Source organism: Equus caballus, chromosome 21 (genome assembly GCF_041296265.1).
Source record: "Equus caballus isolate H_3958 breed thoroughbred chromosome 21, TB-T2T, whole genome shotgun sequence".
NCBI lineage: Eukaryota > Metazoa > Chordata > Mammalia > Perissodactyla > Equidae > Equus > Equus caballus.
This window is the reverse complement of record NC_091704.1, coordinates 28,446,732-28,463,700: the sequence shown is the minus strand read 5'-3', so window position 1 is coordinate 28,463,700 and position 16,969 is coordinate 28,446,732. Positions and strand designations below refer to the sequence as shown.

The window sequence follows — 16,969 nt, the reverse complement described above, 5'->3', positions numbered from 1 at the left end:
TTCTCTTATCAGGAACGTAATAAATATTCCAGGGATAGAAAAGTAGGTAAAACTAGAAATTCTCTGCCCCTCAGGAATATTTTAGAAAGTCACCGGACTGAAGATTTCAGGAAGATGAGGACTATATCTTTCATCCCTGTCTCTCTAACAGCCAGCAGGGGATCTGGGGCAGAAGCTGTCTAATAAACATTGTTAAAGGAAGCAATGAAAAACGCACCTTTATTTGGCAACTAATAGAAGAGCTACAGAAACAAAACTTTTCTTGAAGGACTGTTCATTTTAAGCTCGAGAATCAGATTAAATAGTCAAGTGGCTAGAAAATGTTTTTGTACGACAATAAAAACAGATCACTTTCTCTATGATTAAGAATCAGGCCTTAGTTTCTTAGCATTCCAAAATATTTACTCTAGAAGTGTGGTAAAGCTCAAAGCTAACTTAATAATGGGAAAAGTTCACAATATAAGCAGGGATGCTAACGCTGATTTGGGGGGTCAGGGGTCAACTCCATTTGTTAGAGCTCTAGGACAAGCTTGACTCTTGGGTTCAGCATCCCAGCTGTGGAATCTGCCTGATGTGACAGCTGTCTTGGGTTTCGAAATACTCGCAGTGAGCTGGAGTGAGCCCAAAGTGGTGGTCTCAGTACTTATCTCCAGCAGGTCTCTCAGCTGCACAGAATCACTCCATTGATAGAGTCAGAAGGTCAGCCACGTAAGCTGGGTGATTAACATGTGCAATACGCTTAGCATTTTCATATGCACCGTTGATTACGAGTTGATGTACTGAGATAAGTCATTCAGGCAAGGAGAAAATCTTGAGAAAACTAGGAAGTGTAGATTCTAGAATGGGAGACACACAAGGGAATGAGGAGAAGTGCTGAGACCAGAATTACCAGTGGAGGTGGTAAACCAAGAGTGAAAGCCACAGGAAACAGGCAAAAATCCTCCCTGATAATTTAGAAACTCTACAAGTCCTTGCTACAGAGAATAAATTCTGTTTCCCCAACTCAGTACAATTCCTAGTAGAGTGCCATCTATTAAAAGAAAATGAGATGCAGGCCCAGTGGTGTAGTGGTTAAGTGTGCAAGCTCTGCTTCAATGGCCTGGGGTTCGCGGTTTCGGGTCCCAGGTGCAGACCTACACATCGCTCATCAAACCATGCCGTGGCTTGTAACATTTTCTTTGTAATGTAGAACAACTCACTGTTCTTCTCTCCTCATGCAACGGACAGATGTCGAATGCTGATGATGGAACAGGCATCACGTGCTGGCACAGGGGTGCAAAGATGAACTAACCCAGTCTACCCTTCAACACGCTCACTGTCTGAGAGGAGAGGCAGGTGAGACAGACAATTGTGGCAATGCTTCAGGAGCTTTAATAGGGAAATGTACAGGGCTCACAAGAACACAGAGAAGGGAGTTTAATTCTGCATAGGGAAGTCTAGGAAGGCTTCTGAGGACAAAGGCCCATCCAAGCAACAGAGTTTGGACACTAAAATGTATTCAAACAATTATTGTAAATTGATATCAGTTTTAAGTGCTCATATAATCCCGTATACCAAATTATAATTTACAATTATCACATTTAATTTTCACCCTGAATTTATATTTCAAACAAAAGCTTGCTTAAATAACTATACATCAGTGAGAATTTATGAATTATGTACATACATCCCATCAACATGGGATGAACTCTCAAACATCATTTTGCAGGGGAAAAAAACCAATCAGACACAAAATAGTACATACTGTATTATTACTTTTATATAAAATTCAAAAGCAGAAAATAATAGTGTGTGATTTTTCTTTTACTGAGGAAGATTGTCCCTGAGCTAACATCTGTGCCAATCTTCCTCTATTTTGTACGTGGGTTGCTGCCACAGCATGGCCACTGACGAGTGGTGCAGGTCCGTGCCTGGAACCAAACCCAGGTCGCCAAAGAGAAGTGCACCGCACTTAACCACTAGACCATGGGACCAGCCCCAGTAATGTGTGATTTTTGAAATCAGGATAGTTACATTTGGTGAGGATGGGCAGTAGCTTAAAGTGGCACAAAGGTGGCTTTAGAGTTGCTGGTAGGATTATTTTCAATCTGGGTGGCGATTATAGTGGTGGCTGTTGATAATTACATTACTAATTTTTTTTTGTTTTTTTGGTTTGAAACATCCAAAAGGAGTTTTCATAGTTTACAATATTCACAAAATATGTTCTTCATAGGTGATGAATTACCAAAATTTTCTAAAGATTACACACACACATTTGTATGTATGTATGTATAAATCCTGTTTTTGTTACAACAGCTTGACTTAGATGCAAATTTAACGGCAGAGTTTAGACAGAAAGAATTATTAGGAGATCACTAGGGCCGCTTAAAGGGTAAGCAGCCACATTACGCCCTCTTTTCTCTTGTGAACATTACTAGTTGATAGCAGCACTTTTTCTCTTCAAGCCCCAAGGCAACTCCCAGTATTTGATTCCATGTGACTATTAGTAATTGACCACAGATGAAAAAGATTAACCATCTTGGTTCTAAACAATGGGACTATCGAATTCTTTTGTTATTTGCATGAGAAAGACTTTATATTTACGGAGAAATTTCACATATATTTCTAGGTACGGACATAATTTCATATATTTACATATGTTTGTAAAATGATTTTCCCAATTATAATAACATCTTTATAAAGGCATGTTTGCTAAGGGCTAACATGTTTGCTTTTTGTGTTTTATATTACATAGAAACACTTATTGCTTCACACACAATTAAACTCAATTTTAACAACAGGACTCAGATAAACAATTGGGACTAGTTTTTCCAAGCAAGAGACTCAGAGAATCTTTAGTGGTCCAATTTTTCCCCCTCAGGTGGTAAACTGCACCCTTGATCATAGCTTTTAACCCAATGTACAGTTAATTATAGCAAAGTAATGCTTTTACACATTTTCATTGGTAACTACACATAATAAAATAAGTAGACAGCAGAGACTATGGAATGCTAATTGCTGCTCTCACTACGCTACTGCCTTCTCTACATTTCTAGCCCCTACACCTTACAGCTCACCTAAAGAGGCACTCCAGGCCACAGGAAGAGATCTTCTAACCAGATCTCATTTTTTTGCCTGTTGTCTTTCTAGAAACAGATGGAGAAGGAGGCTTAAGCCCTTTGTGCTGAGATAGGATGGCAGGTAAACTAAACAGGAGTCCCACCGAGTCTGGAGCCTCGTAAGCAGGATGAGACTCAGGCTCTGGAAATAACAGTCTCTGAATTACACAACCAAGAATGCTACAGGAGTCTATGGCCACACCAGCCTGTGTGTGCCGACTGCCTCCAGAAGAATGTGAGGAGCAGGGCATCAGGAGAGGTGGGGAGGCCTGGCAGTGAGAGCACAGTGAGACTGAACCACCAGGCAGCCCCACGTGGGAAGGGTACATGGAGAAAATCTTTACACAGAGGCACGCAGGGACAATGCCCTTCCTTTCAGATTAAATGCCTGCCTAGGACTGTACCCCTAGAGGATCCTGACCAATTTTTCAACAACTAAATCAGAGATATTACAGCTTCCAATTAACCCCTTCTTATTCTGCCTTAGAAATGATACATATATATATATTAATATGTCAAATCAGCTAATTAACTTAAAGTCGTTAGTCCAATGGCTGACTCCCTGTGAGTGCCTAGGAAATGTTGGCTTGTATTATGCATTTTTGAGTTTGTATATTAGTATGACTTTTTAAATAATCAAGAACTATAAATGTGAAAACTGATTCAGTCTTTAAGGCCTTCTTTTCCGTAAGGTGGTCTTCTTGGGCACATCTCAGAAATGAGCATATATACAAAGCTAGGGATTCTGGGTAAACCACATTAACACCGTGATTCAAAAATATAAACTTCTGTTCAGGTGGGTCAAAAAAGTAAACATGTGGGAGCCAGCCCCGTTGCCTAGTGGTTCAGTTCAGCACGCTGTGCTTTGGTGGCCTGGGTTCAGTTCCCAGGCACATACCTACACCACTCAGCAGCAGCCATGCTGTGGTGGTGACCCACATACAAAATAGAGGAAGATTTCCACAGATGTATGCTCAGGGCGAATCTTCCTCAAGCAAAAAGAGGAAGCTTGGCAAACAGATGTTAGCTCAGGGTGAATCTTTCTCACCAAAAAAAAAAAAAAAAAAAAAAGAATGTGAATCCGTGAAATTCTCTTACTTGCCATGCAATCTTGCGTAAGTCAGTTTATTTTACTAGGCCTCAGTTTCCTCACCTATAAAATGAGGAATAATAATGATGGGTGCCTCACAGGATGTGTGATGAGCATCTAATGGGATAATTCTTGTCAAGTGCCCAGCATAGTCCTTGCCACATAGCCCACACTCAGTCAATAGGAGTTACTGTTATTTTTATTTCTGTGAGGACTATATCGGGAGAACAGAGAGGAATGAAGTTAGAATTTCAAGACGTGAATTTTAGCTACTTAACTAGCTATGTGACTTCTAAAAAATTGAATAATCAGAGTTCAGTTGTCTGGGGAGGACTCTGGTCAAAACAATGTCTTGAATTTCCTTTTGGAGAGTGCTGAGGCCTCAACCTCAACACCTCTCTGTACATAATCCTCCAATCTAATTTTTTGCGAAGTTATGACAGAATTATCATGGTATTAGTTAACTTCACAGACGTAAGTTTAAGAATTACATTAAAGTTCCATACAAATTATAACAGAACTGCTTTCACACATTTGCCTGATAGACTAAATTTTAGCTCCCCATTTGACCCCAAACTTCATTTTGGGGTTTTAAAAAACATTTCTCTAACAAAACCACATAAGCTTTGGCATTATTTCTAACAACTTTTCTTGACCCTACTTCACTAGAAATGTTAAAGAGTAGCAAAACTTTTCCACTTCCAAAACGGGGTCGGGTGGGGAGAATTAGATTATAGGTTATTACGTGTGGTCCCTTTCATTTCAAAGATTTTATGGTTCCGTTCACTGATCAAATGCCAGAGAGGAAGAAGACAGTGCGATTTATAGTCTGACGGGGGGAGTCGGTCAATAAACTGAACGCGTCAAGAACTAGTTACATCTCTAAAGAACCGAGCTGTGTCAAAGTCCATTTTCTATTTCTCAGTACATTTCTATGGTCTATGGTCGGGCTTGTATGGAAATCTCGAGAAAGAAGGCAGACATATACAAAAGGTAGACATGTTCTTGAGATGCGCAAGGTTAGAAGGAGAAACTTGAACAATCCAGGATAGGAAGGAGAGGGGTAAATAGCAGCCTGCTGACTACTTTTTGGAATACCCTGAGGCAGAACCATGTGTGGCCGAAGCAGCTGAGAAAATGAGGAAAATCAAATAAAGTAAGAACAAGAACAATAGCTATAAAAACAAATGTGGGATTTAGAATTAGACCACAGGTTTACTTCAGAACTGTGATTTACAAGCGGTGTAACTTCAGTTCTACCTCATACTGTGGTTTTGAAGACAAAAAGAGCTAAATCATGTACAGTACCATGTCCCATGTCTGACGAACAGCATATGCTCAAAGCATCGTAGCTTTCATCGTTACAACCGTTACTACTTCCACTATCGTTGCAGACTTAGGAGCTGCTGCCCTACCTAGCTGGCTATCCAGTTGCGAATCAGTTACCTGCTGTTCCATGACAAAGTGGTCGTATCTGAAGAAATATTACAGCAGTGGCTCGTTCCCCTGCTAGAATGCCATTGGTTAAAAGTGGACACATTTTGCATTCATTTATCCCAACTGAAACAGTTATCGGTCCTATAAATTCCATGACACAAGAAAAAATTCTGTGCCGCATTGCAATGGAATGAAATCACGGATGTTAAGAATTATTGTTTTCTGTATTCCATACATACATGAATATTTCATGCATATTAATTAAAAGGAGTTGAATTTCTCATCTTGGATGTATTTTAAATGGGAAGGAGAATTAGCTACAATGGGAATACTCTTCTGTGTGAAGCCTAAAAACAATTACACATTGAAATGATATTTTATGAAGCATTTCTTTTAACAAGTCACACTGGTGCCAACTACTTTACGATTCAAAATGAATATTTTGCAATATGAAATGAAAAAAACCACAAAGTCACTTACTAGCAGTTTTCAAATGTCATGAACTAGAATCTACTTATCTATTGGTTCACTCTCCCTACATCCACTGATAACTAAGAAGAAATGGGTTAAAATTTAAGCAAGGGAGATTAGTATTAGATATAAACAAAGCTTAACTCTGTGGGTTGTAAACCATTAGGACCATTTCTCGTAAGGAAGCTTTGGGAGCTGCAATCTATACCTGGTTTCTAGTTTTCTGATTTCTTGTTCTTCCTCATACGTAGCAGAGAAATGGAAAGATTTGCCATTGACTCCCTTTACCCTCTGCCCGAAGTTCTTAAAGCTGAGATGAGGGGTAAAAAAATGCCTTCTACAGTCAAGTCCATTTGTGGCAGCTTTTGCCCAGAAGGTGGCAGTGTGATTAAACAGGGTAGGGTGCTAGATGGTGGATGTCTGGTTCAAAATGGGATGGGGTTCTTCCATATTGGCCTCCCCTCTGATCTTCCCTCCAACATCTCTAGCCATACTTCTTCAGCTCTCCCCACAATCTTTCTCTTATTTTTTTCTAACTTTTATTCTGAAGACTAGTTTAGCTTAGCTTCCCCAATCACATCCTCGCCCATCACCCAGGATCTTCCTGGGAGAGCCAACCCCCTTAGAAGGCTGAGGGTGGATAATAATATATATAATTTATATTTCCCTTGTGATGCTAAGAAACTGCATCCCTAAGTTCTGGGATCCTGCCTATTCTCCATTCTTTTGAAGTACATCCTACTTTAGGCCACACTTGACCACAGAGTGAGGCATTTTGAGAGCTGAGACATATCGCAGGCACAGTCTCCCACCAGTTATCTTTACATGGTTACCCTTACTAGTACCTTACCTAGGCCCACTTCTTTGTGCCCCTTGGTACCTCAGCCCCTTCTGTACACCCTGATCTCTGGAGAGACTTAGTGCTTTTGGCAAGAGTATAACTTACTTCTACTATCCATTTTCCAACATATCCTCAACCTCTGTTTTATCTCTTGAGAAGTTGGATAATCTCTGGAAGGGCTCCTACGAAAATCTAGGTTGGCTTTTAATTAAGACTATGCCTTCTTTGTGACTGTATTTCTCACCAATCTACTTAATAGCTCCCACATCCCATTCCTGTTACCTTTATGCAGGTTTTAACAATTCTATATGTTAAGCATTACTACTATTCAGAATATTTATACATATCTCTCAGGCATCTTTCCCTAAGGAAAACCTCCTTGAAGACCTCATTAACATTCTTCCTCTGCAGCTTCATCTTAGAATCTACTTTCTCAATCTTGCTAGTGACAGTTGGGTGGATCCATGACTAACCATTCCTATACCCATGGTTACGTTCACATCCTCATTCCTTCTGATTTAATAAAATTCACTATACGATTGGAACGACTGATAGAGGGACTAATAAGTAGGGTATTCCTTTACTTCTGCTGAAATGCAAGTTTTAGTGATGGGGCCAAAACCATGGTGTGCCCCAAATCAACAGGCAGAAGTATTTGAACTGTTGTATTTGAACTTCCCAAAAAGTTTAATTACTAGCAAGTTTATCCCAGTCCACACAGGGACTCAGAAAACACAAATAACTCTCCAGTGGTAGGGCAGCAATACAGAGAGCAGAACTATAAAGGATCTTAGTAGTTTATTAGATTAGTGGTTTTCAAACAATAGTCCTTGGACCCCTAGAGCCCTTTAGAGGTACTGCAAGGAGAAGGATTGGGTTTGGGCTGAAGATAAAGGTGCAAATTCAGTGGTTATTTTATTGTTATATGCATGTTTATATATTTTTACTTATAATTTCATACATATGTATGTCTTAAAAATTTTCTCTCTATATGTCAAATATATCTATAATTTTAAATCTTTCATATATACTCATTTATATTAGCATTTGACTTGTAAAAAGTGTTCCATTGAAAAAATATGTTTGAAATTCACTGGTCTAGCTCACTCGTTTATTTTACAAGTGAGTAAACCTGGCTAGGGAGGAACCAGGTGGCATCTTCAGGGACACAAAGCAAGCGAGATGTAGAGTGGACAAGGGGCTTTTTCAGAGAATCTTATAATTTATGACTTTAAAGAGTACCCCTATCTGTGATCCACTCTGTGCTTTCCTCCTTACGTTTTAAATAATACTCAAGGTATCTTGATCACTTCCAAAAGCTGTGTATCTCCAGGTCTATTATATAACAGATGTGATACACACTTAGGTAATAGGATCAAAAAAGTTTATCACATGGTCAAAACTCTGAAGCAAACTTGAAAGTAGTCAATTACCTAAGCCAAGTCACAATGTATATTGGAAAGGCAGAGCATGCAAAGTTCATTTGTTTCCCCTTTAGAAAAGCTTCTAAGATAAAAGAGGAAAGGAAACTTTGTACCATTTTTAAAGCGGACTTAAAGCAGTATGAAACTTCATACACAGTCTGAGACAGAATTTGTTTCTAAACTGAAGCCTTACAGAGCTTGCAGAGAACATCGTAAAACCTGTTAACATAATTAAAAAGATGATCTATTCAAACCTGGGAGGTGTTGACCTTTTGCTCCTCGTTTCTCTACAATGGGGACTGGATGACCTTATTTGCTACCAGTAGAGAATATACTGGCCTAGAGACTGTAACTACAAGAGTCTTTCAAACAGTCATTTTCAACACCCATCAGCCCAAAACTTCATAGGCTCTCACACCTCTAAAAAGTCAACTTTCAATGTATTTCTTCAATCGCCCAATATGTAACCAAGTATTTCACTGCATTTAGATATATTCACAAAATAGACAGTTTTACAGTCATTAAAAACGGTAATTTTATAGATAGTAGAGAGAGGCAAGATGTTGAAGTAAAAGGAGCATTGTCCTTGGAGCAGACTGGCTTGAGCGCTTTTTTTTTTTTTCTTGAGGAAGATTAGCCCTGAGCTAACATCTGCTGCCAATCCTCCTCTTTTTGCTGAGGAAGACTGGCCCTGAGCTAACATCCGTGCCCATCTTCCTCTACTTTATAAGTGGGATGCCTGCCACAACATGTCTTGCCATACAGTGCCATGTCCGCACCCGGGATCCGAACTGGCGAACCCCGGGTCGCCGAAGCGGAACGTGCAAACTTAACCGCTGCGCCACCACCGGACCGGCCCAAGGCTTGAGCTCTAATTCCAGCCTCCCCTGGCAGTTAAATGGCCTTGCCCAAATTATTTCATCTCTTAGGCTCATTTCCTCGTCTGGAAAATGTGGACTAACCACTCCTTTAATGTTACTATAAGAACTTAACAAGACATTGTATGTAAAATTCTCCACAGAATTCTCATTCACAAAGACACTCAATAAAATGAAAGCTAGAAGTATTATTATTAGAAAAGTAGAAAATGCTAACGTGTAAATGAAGAGTCAGAGCACAGAAATAGTATTTACAACTGTTCAAGATATGTAAGTTAAGTAAAAAGTGAAAACAGTTGAGGATGGGAAAGTGGGGGTTATGAGTAATTTTCCCTCCAAAACGTTACATCTTTTTTATTCTCAATTATAAAACTAGTAGTTTTAGTCTAATTAATGCTTTTCACTGTGATCATGAGGCCAAAATAAGAATTCTTAGCCAGGCTGAATTTTTATAACGTTAGGAAGAGAAAGTTAATAGAACAAAGCAATCATTTAGTGATCTGAGCGGCACTGCTATTCAGAAATCTGTATTTGCTCAGTATTGAAATGCTTACTCACCATATTTTGGACGCTGAGCAAATTGTTGTTTATCAGATATATAGATATCTACACATATAAAGATGAGCTTGCTAGGGCACATGGTAGTTATATTATTAAGATATTTAAAATTTCATGTATAATACTTGCTTGAAGAAAAAATTCATACAACAGAGAAAAACAGTGATAAGAAGAAAGTCTACCCTGCCTTCATTCCCGCCATTTTACCCTAAAAGGTAACCACTGCCAAAGACCTGAAACAGAGCCTTCCAGACTTTTTTTCTTATGTCTATAAACCTAAGAATAATTTTTACATATTTAATAATCTGTTTCAAAATTTGCTGTATAAAAAAGTCCACAGCTATATTTTAGACAGTAGCATCTCTTTTTCCCAGATTACATAATGAACAATCTTAACTATAACAAGCATATGCCAAATAATGAATGTTTGACAGCAGAAAAGAACAAAGTCCAGTTTTATTGACTATAGTTCTCTTTATATCTATATTTGGTAGGCGAATTATTTTTTACTTAAATTAAACTATATTATATAAGTCTTAGATTAATGAGAATTACCCTTGGGATATGTTTGTAAATGGTAAAATGCTATAATATCATAATATTATTATAAGATATAATTGCTGACTAAATCTGAATTCAAGACATGTAAAATTCAAATATTCATGGAAATGTAACTGCCTCATCTTTTTCTTACATAGAATTTAAAGGTGGGCTATTCTTACTGAAACGATTGAAATAGAAAGGCAACTGATGTCCCAGTCAATGAGTTTGCTAATTTTATTAACTTTAGGAGTATAAGAAAATACATATATTAAGTATTCTCAATTTCACGCAGATTTTGAAAGGAATACTACAGGATAAATACCATGATCACATTCTACTAGAACCTGGCACACAGTAGGTACTCAACAAATACCTGCCGAATAAATAAAAACAACCTAGTATGTATCCTTATAATATAATACTTTAAATTTGTGACACCAATATTACAAAGAAACAGATTAATTTCCAGATTATTTTTATTTCACTTTTTTGAAATTCATAAAATTTTAGCTATAAGTAAGGCTTGTCCTTTAAGTAGATGAATTAAGAGAAGGGTATACAATTTTATTAGGAGTTTGCCATGAAATCCCTTTTTAAAATGTGAATATCTCATAGGGATTTAATCAGGGCTATAAATGAGGTAGTGTGGATTGCTTTTTATGGCACTGCTTGGAGAGAAATAGGAAAAAGTAAAGGAAAAGTAATCTGAAGCATTGGATTCTTGCAGAAGGCAGTTAGCAAACTTCCAAAGGTAGCGTTTGGTTTGGAGGCAATCGAGGAGAAAACAGGTTTAGAGAAAGTAGGTCATGGAACAGAAAATAGATTTACATAAGCAGAATTAAGATGGTAAAGCCAAAAGATGGGTCCCCAAGAACAAAATATTCTCAAGGGCAGAATGAAATAAAACCATCTGCAAAAGGGATAAATGGTAATTCAGCAGGTCTCTCAGGGGAAGTCAACTGTTAAGAGGAAGAAGTAAGCTTTGGCTTTTGAAAAGGAATGGGGGTGGGGGCGGGGGTGAGAAGTCAGAATAGAAAAGCTGGTTAAAAGACCTTGCCCGGCAGGGCTCTGGGGCCTGTATGTGCATAGGCACAGGGAGAGAAGGCACTGCTTTTCTTTCATAATCAAGGAAATATAAATAAGTGTGTGTACGTATACACATACACAGTATATTTTCTCTATAAACCCAATTTATAATCTACATAGACTCTACCACATATAAATAAATAAATAAATTTGTGTGTATAGTATTTGAATGATAAAAGGGATAACAAAATGGTTAAACTGTAATTACAGCAATTATGACCTAAGGTCAAAAGCTTTTGAAGCAGCAGTGATATACCCAAGCATTTATATTATTGATAAGTCAGACGTAAGATTAATAACTGGAGAGGTTTCCATGGTGGGCAGTTAAATCTAGGAAGCATTAGCATAGAGAAAGACATTTATTTCTTACACAAAAACCATTTTGACCCCAACTCTATGTAAGCTATTTAAAAGTAAACGCAACAATATACATACGCACAAATCTTTTTAAAAATAGATATTGAATTGTGGACCTATTTATTTATGAAAATCCCTTATAGAATTTAGAACAATAAAATAGTTGTGGAAAAAATAGACTATGACAATCTCAGAGGAGTAAAGGGTGCCAATGTGACTAGTCACCTGAAATGAATTATTGCCGACTGAACTCTAAATCTGGAAAATACGTCTACTGGCAGTTTAGGAAAAAAGAGAAATAGGTTGGTTAAATACTATTTATTCAAGTATCAGGTTTTGTTTTCACACAGGCAGGATAGAAATCACAAATGAATAAAATCTACTTATTTTATAATTCTGATTACTCATTTATATTAGAGATTTATGTTAGCTATGGTAATTAATAAAAGGATTCTAAGTATTCCTCCTTATTTATTGTTTGGCATAAAAGAAGCCTACAAATTTATTTGCAGATGCAAACATTTCTTTAAATAAACTCAAAGTAGAATTTATTGCATGTATTCTGAGGAATCATGAGAGACATAAGAGACAAAATCTGCACCTATAGGTTGTTAAAACTCACAGAAATACTACAAAAGCGGCAATTCTTGATTCTAGTCCACCATAAAACTCTAGTATAATAACAGCAAATGCTAACCCAACCACATAAACGTGGGCTGAATTCCTTACGCAAATAATTTAAGCACTTAGATTTGTGTTTGCCTGCTCATGTAATAATGTATATATATTTCCCCTGCCTGCTTCCATCCTATCCCCAGGTACTTGCCCTGAATCATTGCTTTTATTTCCCCTATCTGAAGCATCATTATTTCCATTTCAAAGAGGTGAGCTTAGTTATTGATTTACAATCAATTGCTAACATAAACAAAATAAAATTAACCTCTGAAATAGCCATAAGTATTTTGTAAATACCTATTTTAGACACAAAAGTTACTTTACTGGGAAAATATTCCTTGAGGGCCATATGCCTATGTGCATGTTACATCAATAATGGGGAAACAGTAGAACGAAATACTAGAATAAATTGAAATTAACATACTTTTTATTGGGATGAAACACTAAAATCACCAAAAAATGTAACTACTAGGAAACATTGACAAAATAAAACCTAGGAGATGACTAAATGATAAGCAACTTAATACACATTTAGCCACATAGTTAAATTCAAGTTGGTCATATGATCAAAATAGATACCATTATTAATTTCTCCAAGACATCTGTGCTAAAAGCCCAAATATTCCTTCTAAAGACGCTGGCAAAGACTGTCCACTACCAGCCTGCTTGCAGCAGGCAAGCAAGATGAGAAAACAAGCAAGAAATCAGACAGTGAAAAGTGACAAGTTTTCATTTTCTAAACTCCCAACATATTTTCAAGTTTCTTCCTGCTCCAAAAACTGTCACCAGATGAATTACTATAGTCCACATGGAGTTCAAAGAAAGTGTGAGCACCTCTGTTTTTGAGCAGACAAAATTGAGATAAAAGAGAATGATAGCGTCACCACCACTGTGCTCTTTCTTACAAAGCCTTAACGTCACACCTAACCCTAGAACCTCAACAGTAATTCTAAATACTCAAGTATTACGTCAATCCTAAAAGGAAAGAAGGGGAGAAGCATGAGAGAAAAGCACGTTACCAGGCTGCCTCTGTCGTCCTCAGGGAACTCGTAGACCGGGATCTGGGCTTCACAATAATGCTCATTTTGGAAAAAGAAAAAACTCTTCAAGTATTCTAATTAATACATTTCAGCTGTCTTTCCACAAAGACGGTTTTAAATATACTCCATTTCCAAGGGAGGCTGCTTGAAGAAATCCAAATTTCCCGGAGTCCAACTCCGGCTCCCAGTCCAGAACATAGGGAAGCTTCTAAAACACAGGAGCTCTTTTCTCTTTCATCCTGAACTTACTCCAGCACTACTAGGCTGTTAGGAAGTGACAGTTTCTCCTCTGTTTTGCATTGCCAAGGGAGGAACTGAATTTTAAATCTATTCTTCATCTGGTCACAAGGGAAACCAACACAGTGGAAAAGCCATTTGATCTCGTCTCTTTTGCAATTCTCTAATAACAAGTTTAAAGGCTTCCAACACACAAAAAGTACTCAGGTAGAGAGAAAGGAAAAGAAAATGACTGCGAGGTCCTGTAACACCGGAGAGCTGTCAGGGAAGTTCCATTTCAGGGCGACCACAGGAAAACACTCTTCTCCAGGGAGCCAAGAAGTCAGCGAGGGAACAAAGCTCTCCGCACCTCAGTCAGAGCCCCAGTTTTACCTGTGAATGTAATTTCCCTTGTGTCCTCTGCTTAGAATCTGACTCCAAGCCTTTGTGAATGAGAACTATCATTCAATCGTGCCAGGCAGAAACTATTCCTCAAGGGCTGTGTGACGTCTGTAGGAAGGCAGTTCAAAACATCGTAGGGAAGTGAGAGAGGAAAAAAAAAAAAAAACAGCGCCCAGCCGGCCGTCAATTGCTGAAAGTTACAAAGCTCGGGGGCAGACCAGCGCCAGAGACCAGGACTGTAAACCAGCGAACAAACAGAAGAGACTGAAGACTTCTCGAAACTTACCAAACCATTTCCTCCTCTGGAAAATGAGGTGTCTGTGTGTCTGTGTTATTCAGGGTAAGATTCCCTGAGCACCTTTATAAGGAACACACCCCTTTGCCAATGAGTTGTTTACCCTCCCTCCCAAAAAAAAATAAAAAATAAAAAAGTAATTTTCTCAAAGTCCAGGACTGAAAGCTAAAATTTCTTGTCAGGAGCAAAGTGGAGACGACTTGAGGACCCAGCAGCTGTTCATTTTGAGCATATTTAATGAAATGTCACGCTTTGGGGGTGGTTATAGAGACGCCGACTGCCTCTCAAAAATTCAATAGAGTGTAGCAGGCATCGTTGCATCATGTTGGGCTGGAATGTTTAAATTGAAAAATCTACGTATTATAGCTGGACAAGTGGCTACATGTACTGAAGATGTTCCCTTGCACAATGATTTCTAAACCTTATTTCGTTTTGAAAATCATATGCAAATTTCATTGATTTTTATATGCAAAGACTCTGGGTTGGCTAATTTAGAACAGCTCTTCAGTAAGGAATGAAATTCATATCATGTCATCTTAACATCTTTCATGACTGTGAAGACCAATCCCTGCCCCACCTCCTACATCCAAAATAAAAGCTGCTCTATTATTGCAGCCACGATCTAAGCTGATTCAAATTGCCCTGAAGAGAAGGCACTTTTGACCTCAGAGAATGTATATTCCTCTGGGTGTGCCAACCTCAGTGATTTTGCATATGAATTATCAAGTGAAAAGAATTTCAGCGCTCTGATTTCTTAAATGACATTAGTTAGGACGTTGGTTCTCTAGTCTGACGTGAATTTGGTATTTATTTAGCATTTGCAGGCAGGATGTTGGAGTGCAATTGTGACCCACCCAAAGGACTTGGAAAATTAATGTAGTAAGGCATCCCGCCAGAGGCTCTGGCTGCTTATTACAAAACCTTCCACTCCTCCCCTCGTCCCGCTTCAAGGTGCATTTGTGACTTAGTCCCCTCTCAGTGACCCCCAGGCCTTTTAAAGTAAATGCCAATAAATTGCTTTCCATATAGTTATCTTGTTAAGCTTTTTAGTTTTTCTATGATGCCTCAGGGACATTCACGCATTCTTGGCTCTGTCCCGTGTTTAGTGTGTTGCTGGCACTTTAAGGCAAGTTAACCAATCATATATTTTTAGAGATTCAATATTTGTGAGACTCATTTTTTGTCGGCGGAGGGGTGCTTATGGGAGGAAGTTTATCTTTTTTTCTCCTTGGAATTTTAATGTGGAAAAAGGAAGAAAAAAACAAAGTGAATAAAAGTAAGCAACTACTATTACGTCTTTGAAGCACTGTTCTTTTCCACCTAAGGTCTATCAGATACCTTCTGGTTGCCATTTCAACGAAGAAAATGACAATGATCACAGAATGTAATGTCTGAATGTTGTGTGTTAAACTCTCCTGAAATGATCAGCCCTGTGTCCTACCACCCTCCAGAAGGCCGTCTGTCCCAGTGACATTACTCAGCTCACCGCCAGCCCATCACTGTCACATACACATGAGGCTGGTGCTGCCCCCATGCTGTTCCTCACTTACCTGCTCCGTGTACCACGGATTCCAAGAATCTGCCTCTGAAAATCCTAACCTACATATTGGATGTCTCCTAAACACTGTCTAATAGTCCCATAATGACAAATGTATCATACCTGTCCCCAAAGAAAACAAGTTTAAGTGGGGAATCTGATAACATATGCAACCAACCACAATACTCAAAGCTTCTTGGATTGGTACGTCAAGGTTGCCATTACAGAAAAAGAAAGATACACAATAGTATCAAGCCACTGAGATTTAATTTTTCTTTTTAAAGATTGGCACCTGAGCGAACATCTGTCACTAATCTTGTTTGTTTTTTTGTTCCTTCTTCTCCTCAATGCCCCCCAGTTCATAGTTGTATATTCTAGTTGTAGGTCCTTCTGGTTCTGCTATGTGGGATGCTGCCTCAGCATGGCTTGATAAGCGGTACTAGGTCGGCGTCCAGGATCTGAACAGGCGCAACCCTGGGCCACCAAAGCAGAGCACGTGAACTTAACCACTTGGCCACGAGGCCGGCCCCAGAGGTTTAAATTTTTAATTTTGCTTCTACCCCTAATATTTAAGGTAGTGACAAAAATTTTTAAAATTTAATAGTATTTGTTCAATATTACAGTGTTTTCTTCATTCTAAGGCAATTTTTCACAGGAACATTTCTGAAATAATATTTTGTAATCCGAGTGTCACAAACTTTTTCCTCTGAAAAGCTTCTCAGAATGAGTAGATATGGCACTGCACATTCCTGGAGTGTATAAGTCTATGATGGTGTACAGGCTGACAAAGACACCTGAATCTAGGGAGACCAGACTTCAGACATCATGTGGCCCTTGTCTGCAGGGCTTTGGAGAACATGCATTTGATCCAGAAGCTTCTATTATTTCTAGTATTCCCTTCACAAACTGGATTATATAATGTATAGATGTCTATTTGGCTACCGTCACCACAACACTTCAATGGACTATGCCACAGATGTGTAAATTCATTGGGTCATCCATCTCTATACATTTTGTTGAC

General features: G+C 38.5%; 1 protein-coding gene across 27 annotated transcripts in view; it reads right to left on the bottom strand.

Annotated features, from left to right (window-relative positions):
- PDE4D (phosphodiesterase 4D) overlaps positions 1–16,969 on the bottom strand; it is a 1,371,041-nt gene that overhangs the window by 252,180 nt on the left and 1,101,892 nt on the right. Inside the window, exon 1 of one of the 27 annotated variants that reach the window (XM_005604195.4) lies at positions 13,478–14,308. Coding sequence (XP_005604252.1) covers positions 13,478–13,542 — 65 coding nt within the window. The 5' untranslated portion in view covers positions 13,543–14,308. 27 annotated transcript variants of the gene reach the window in all.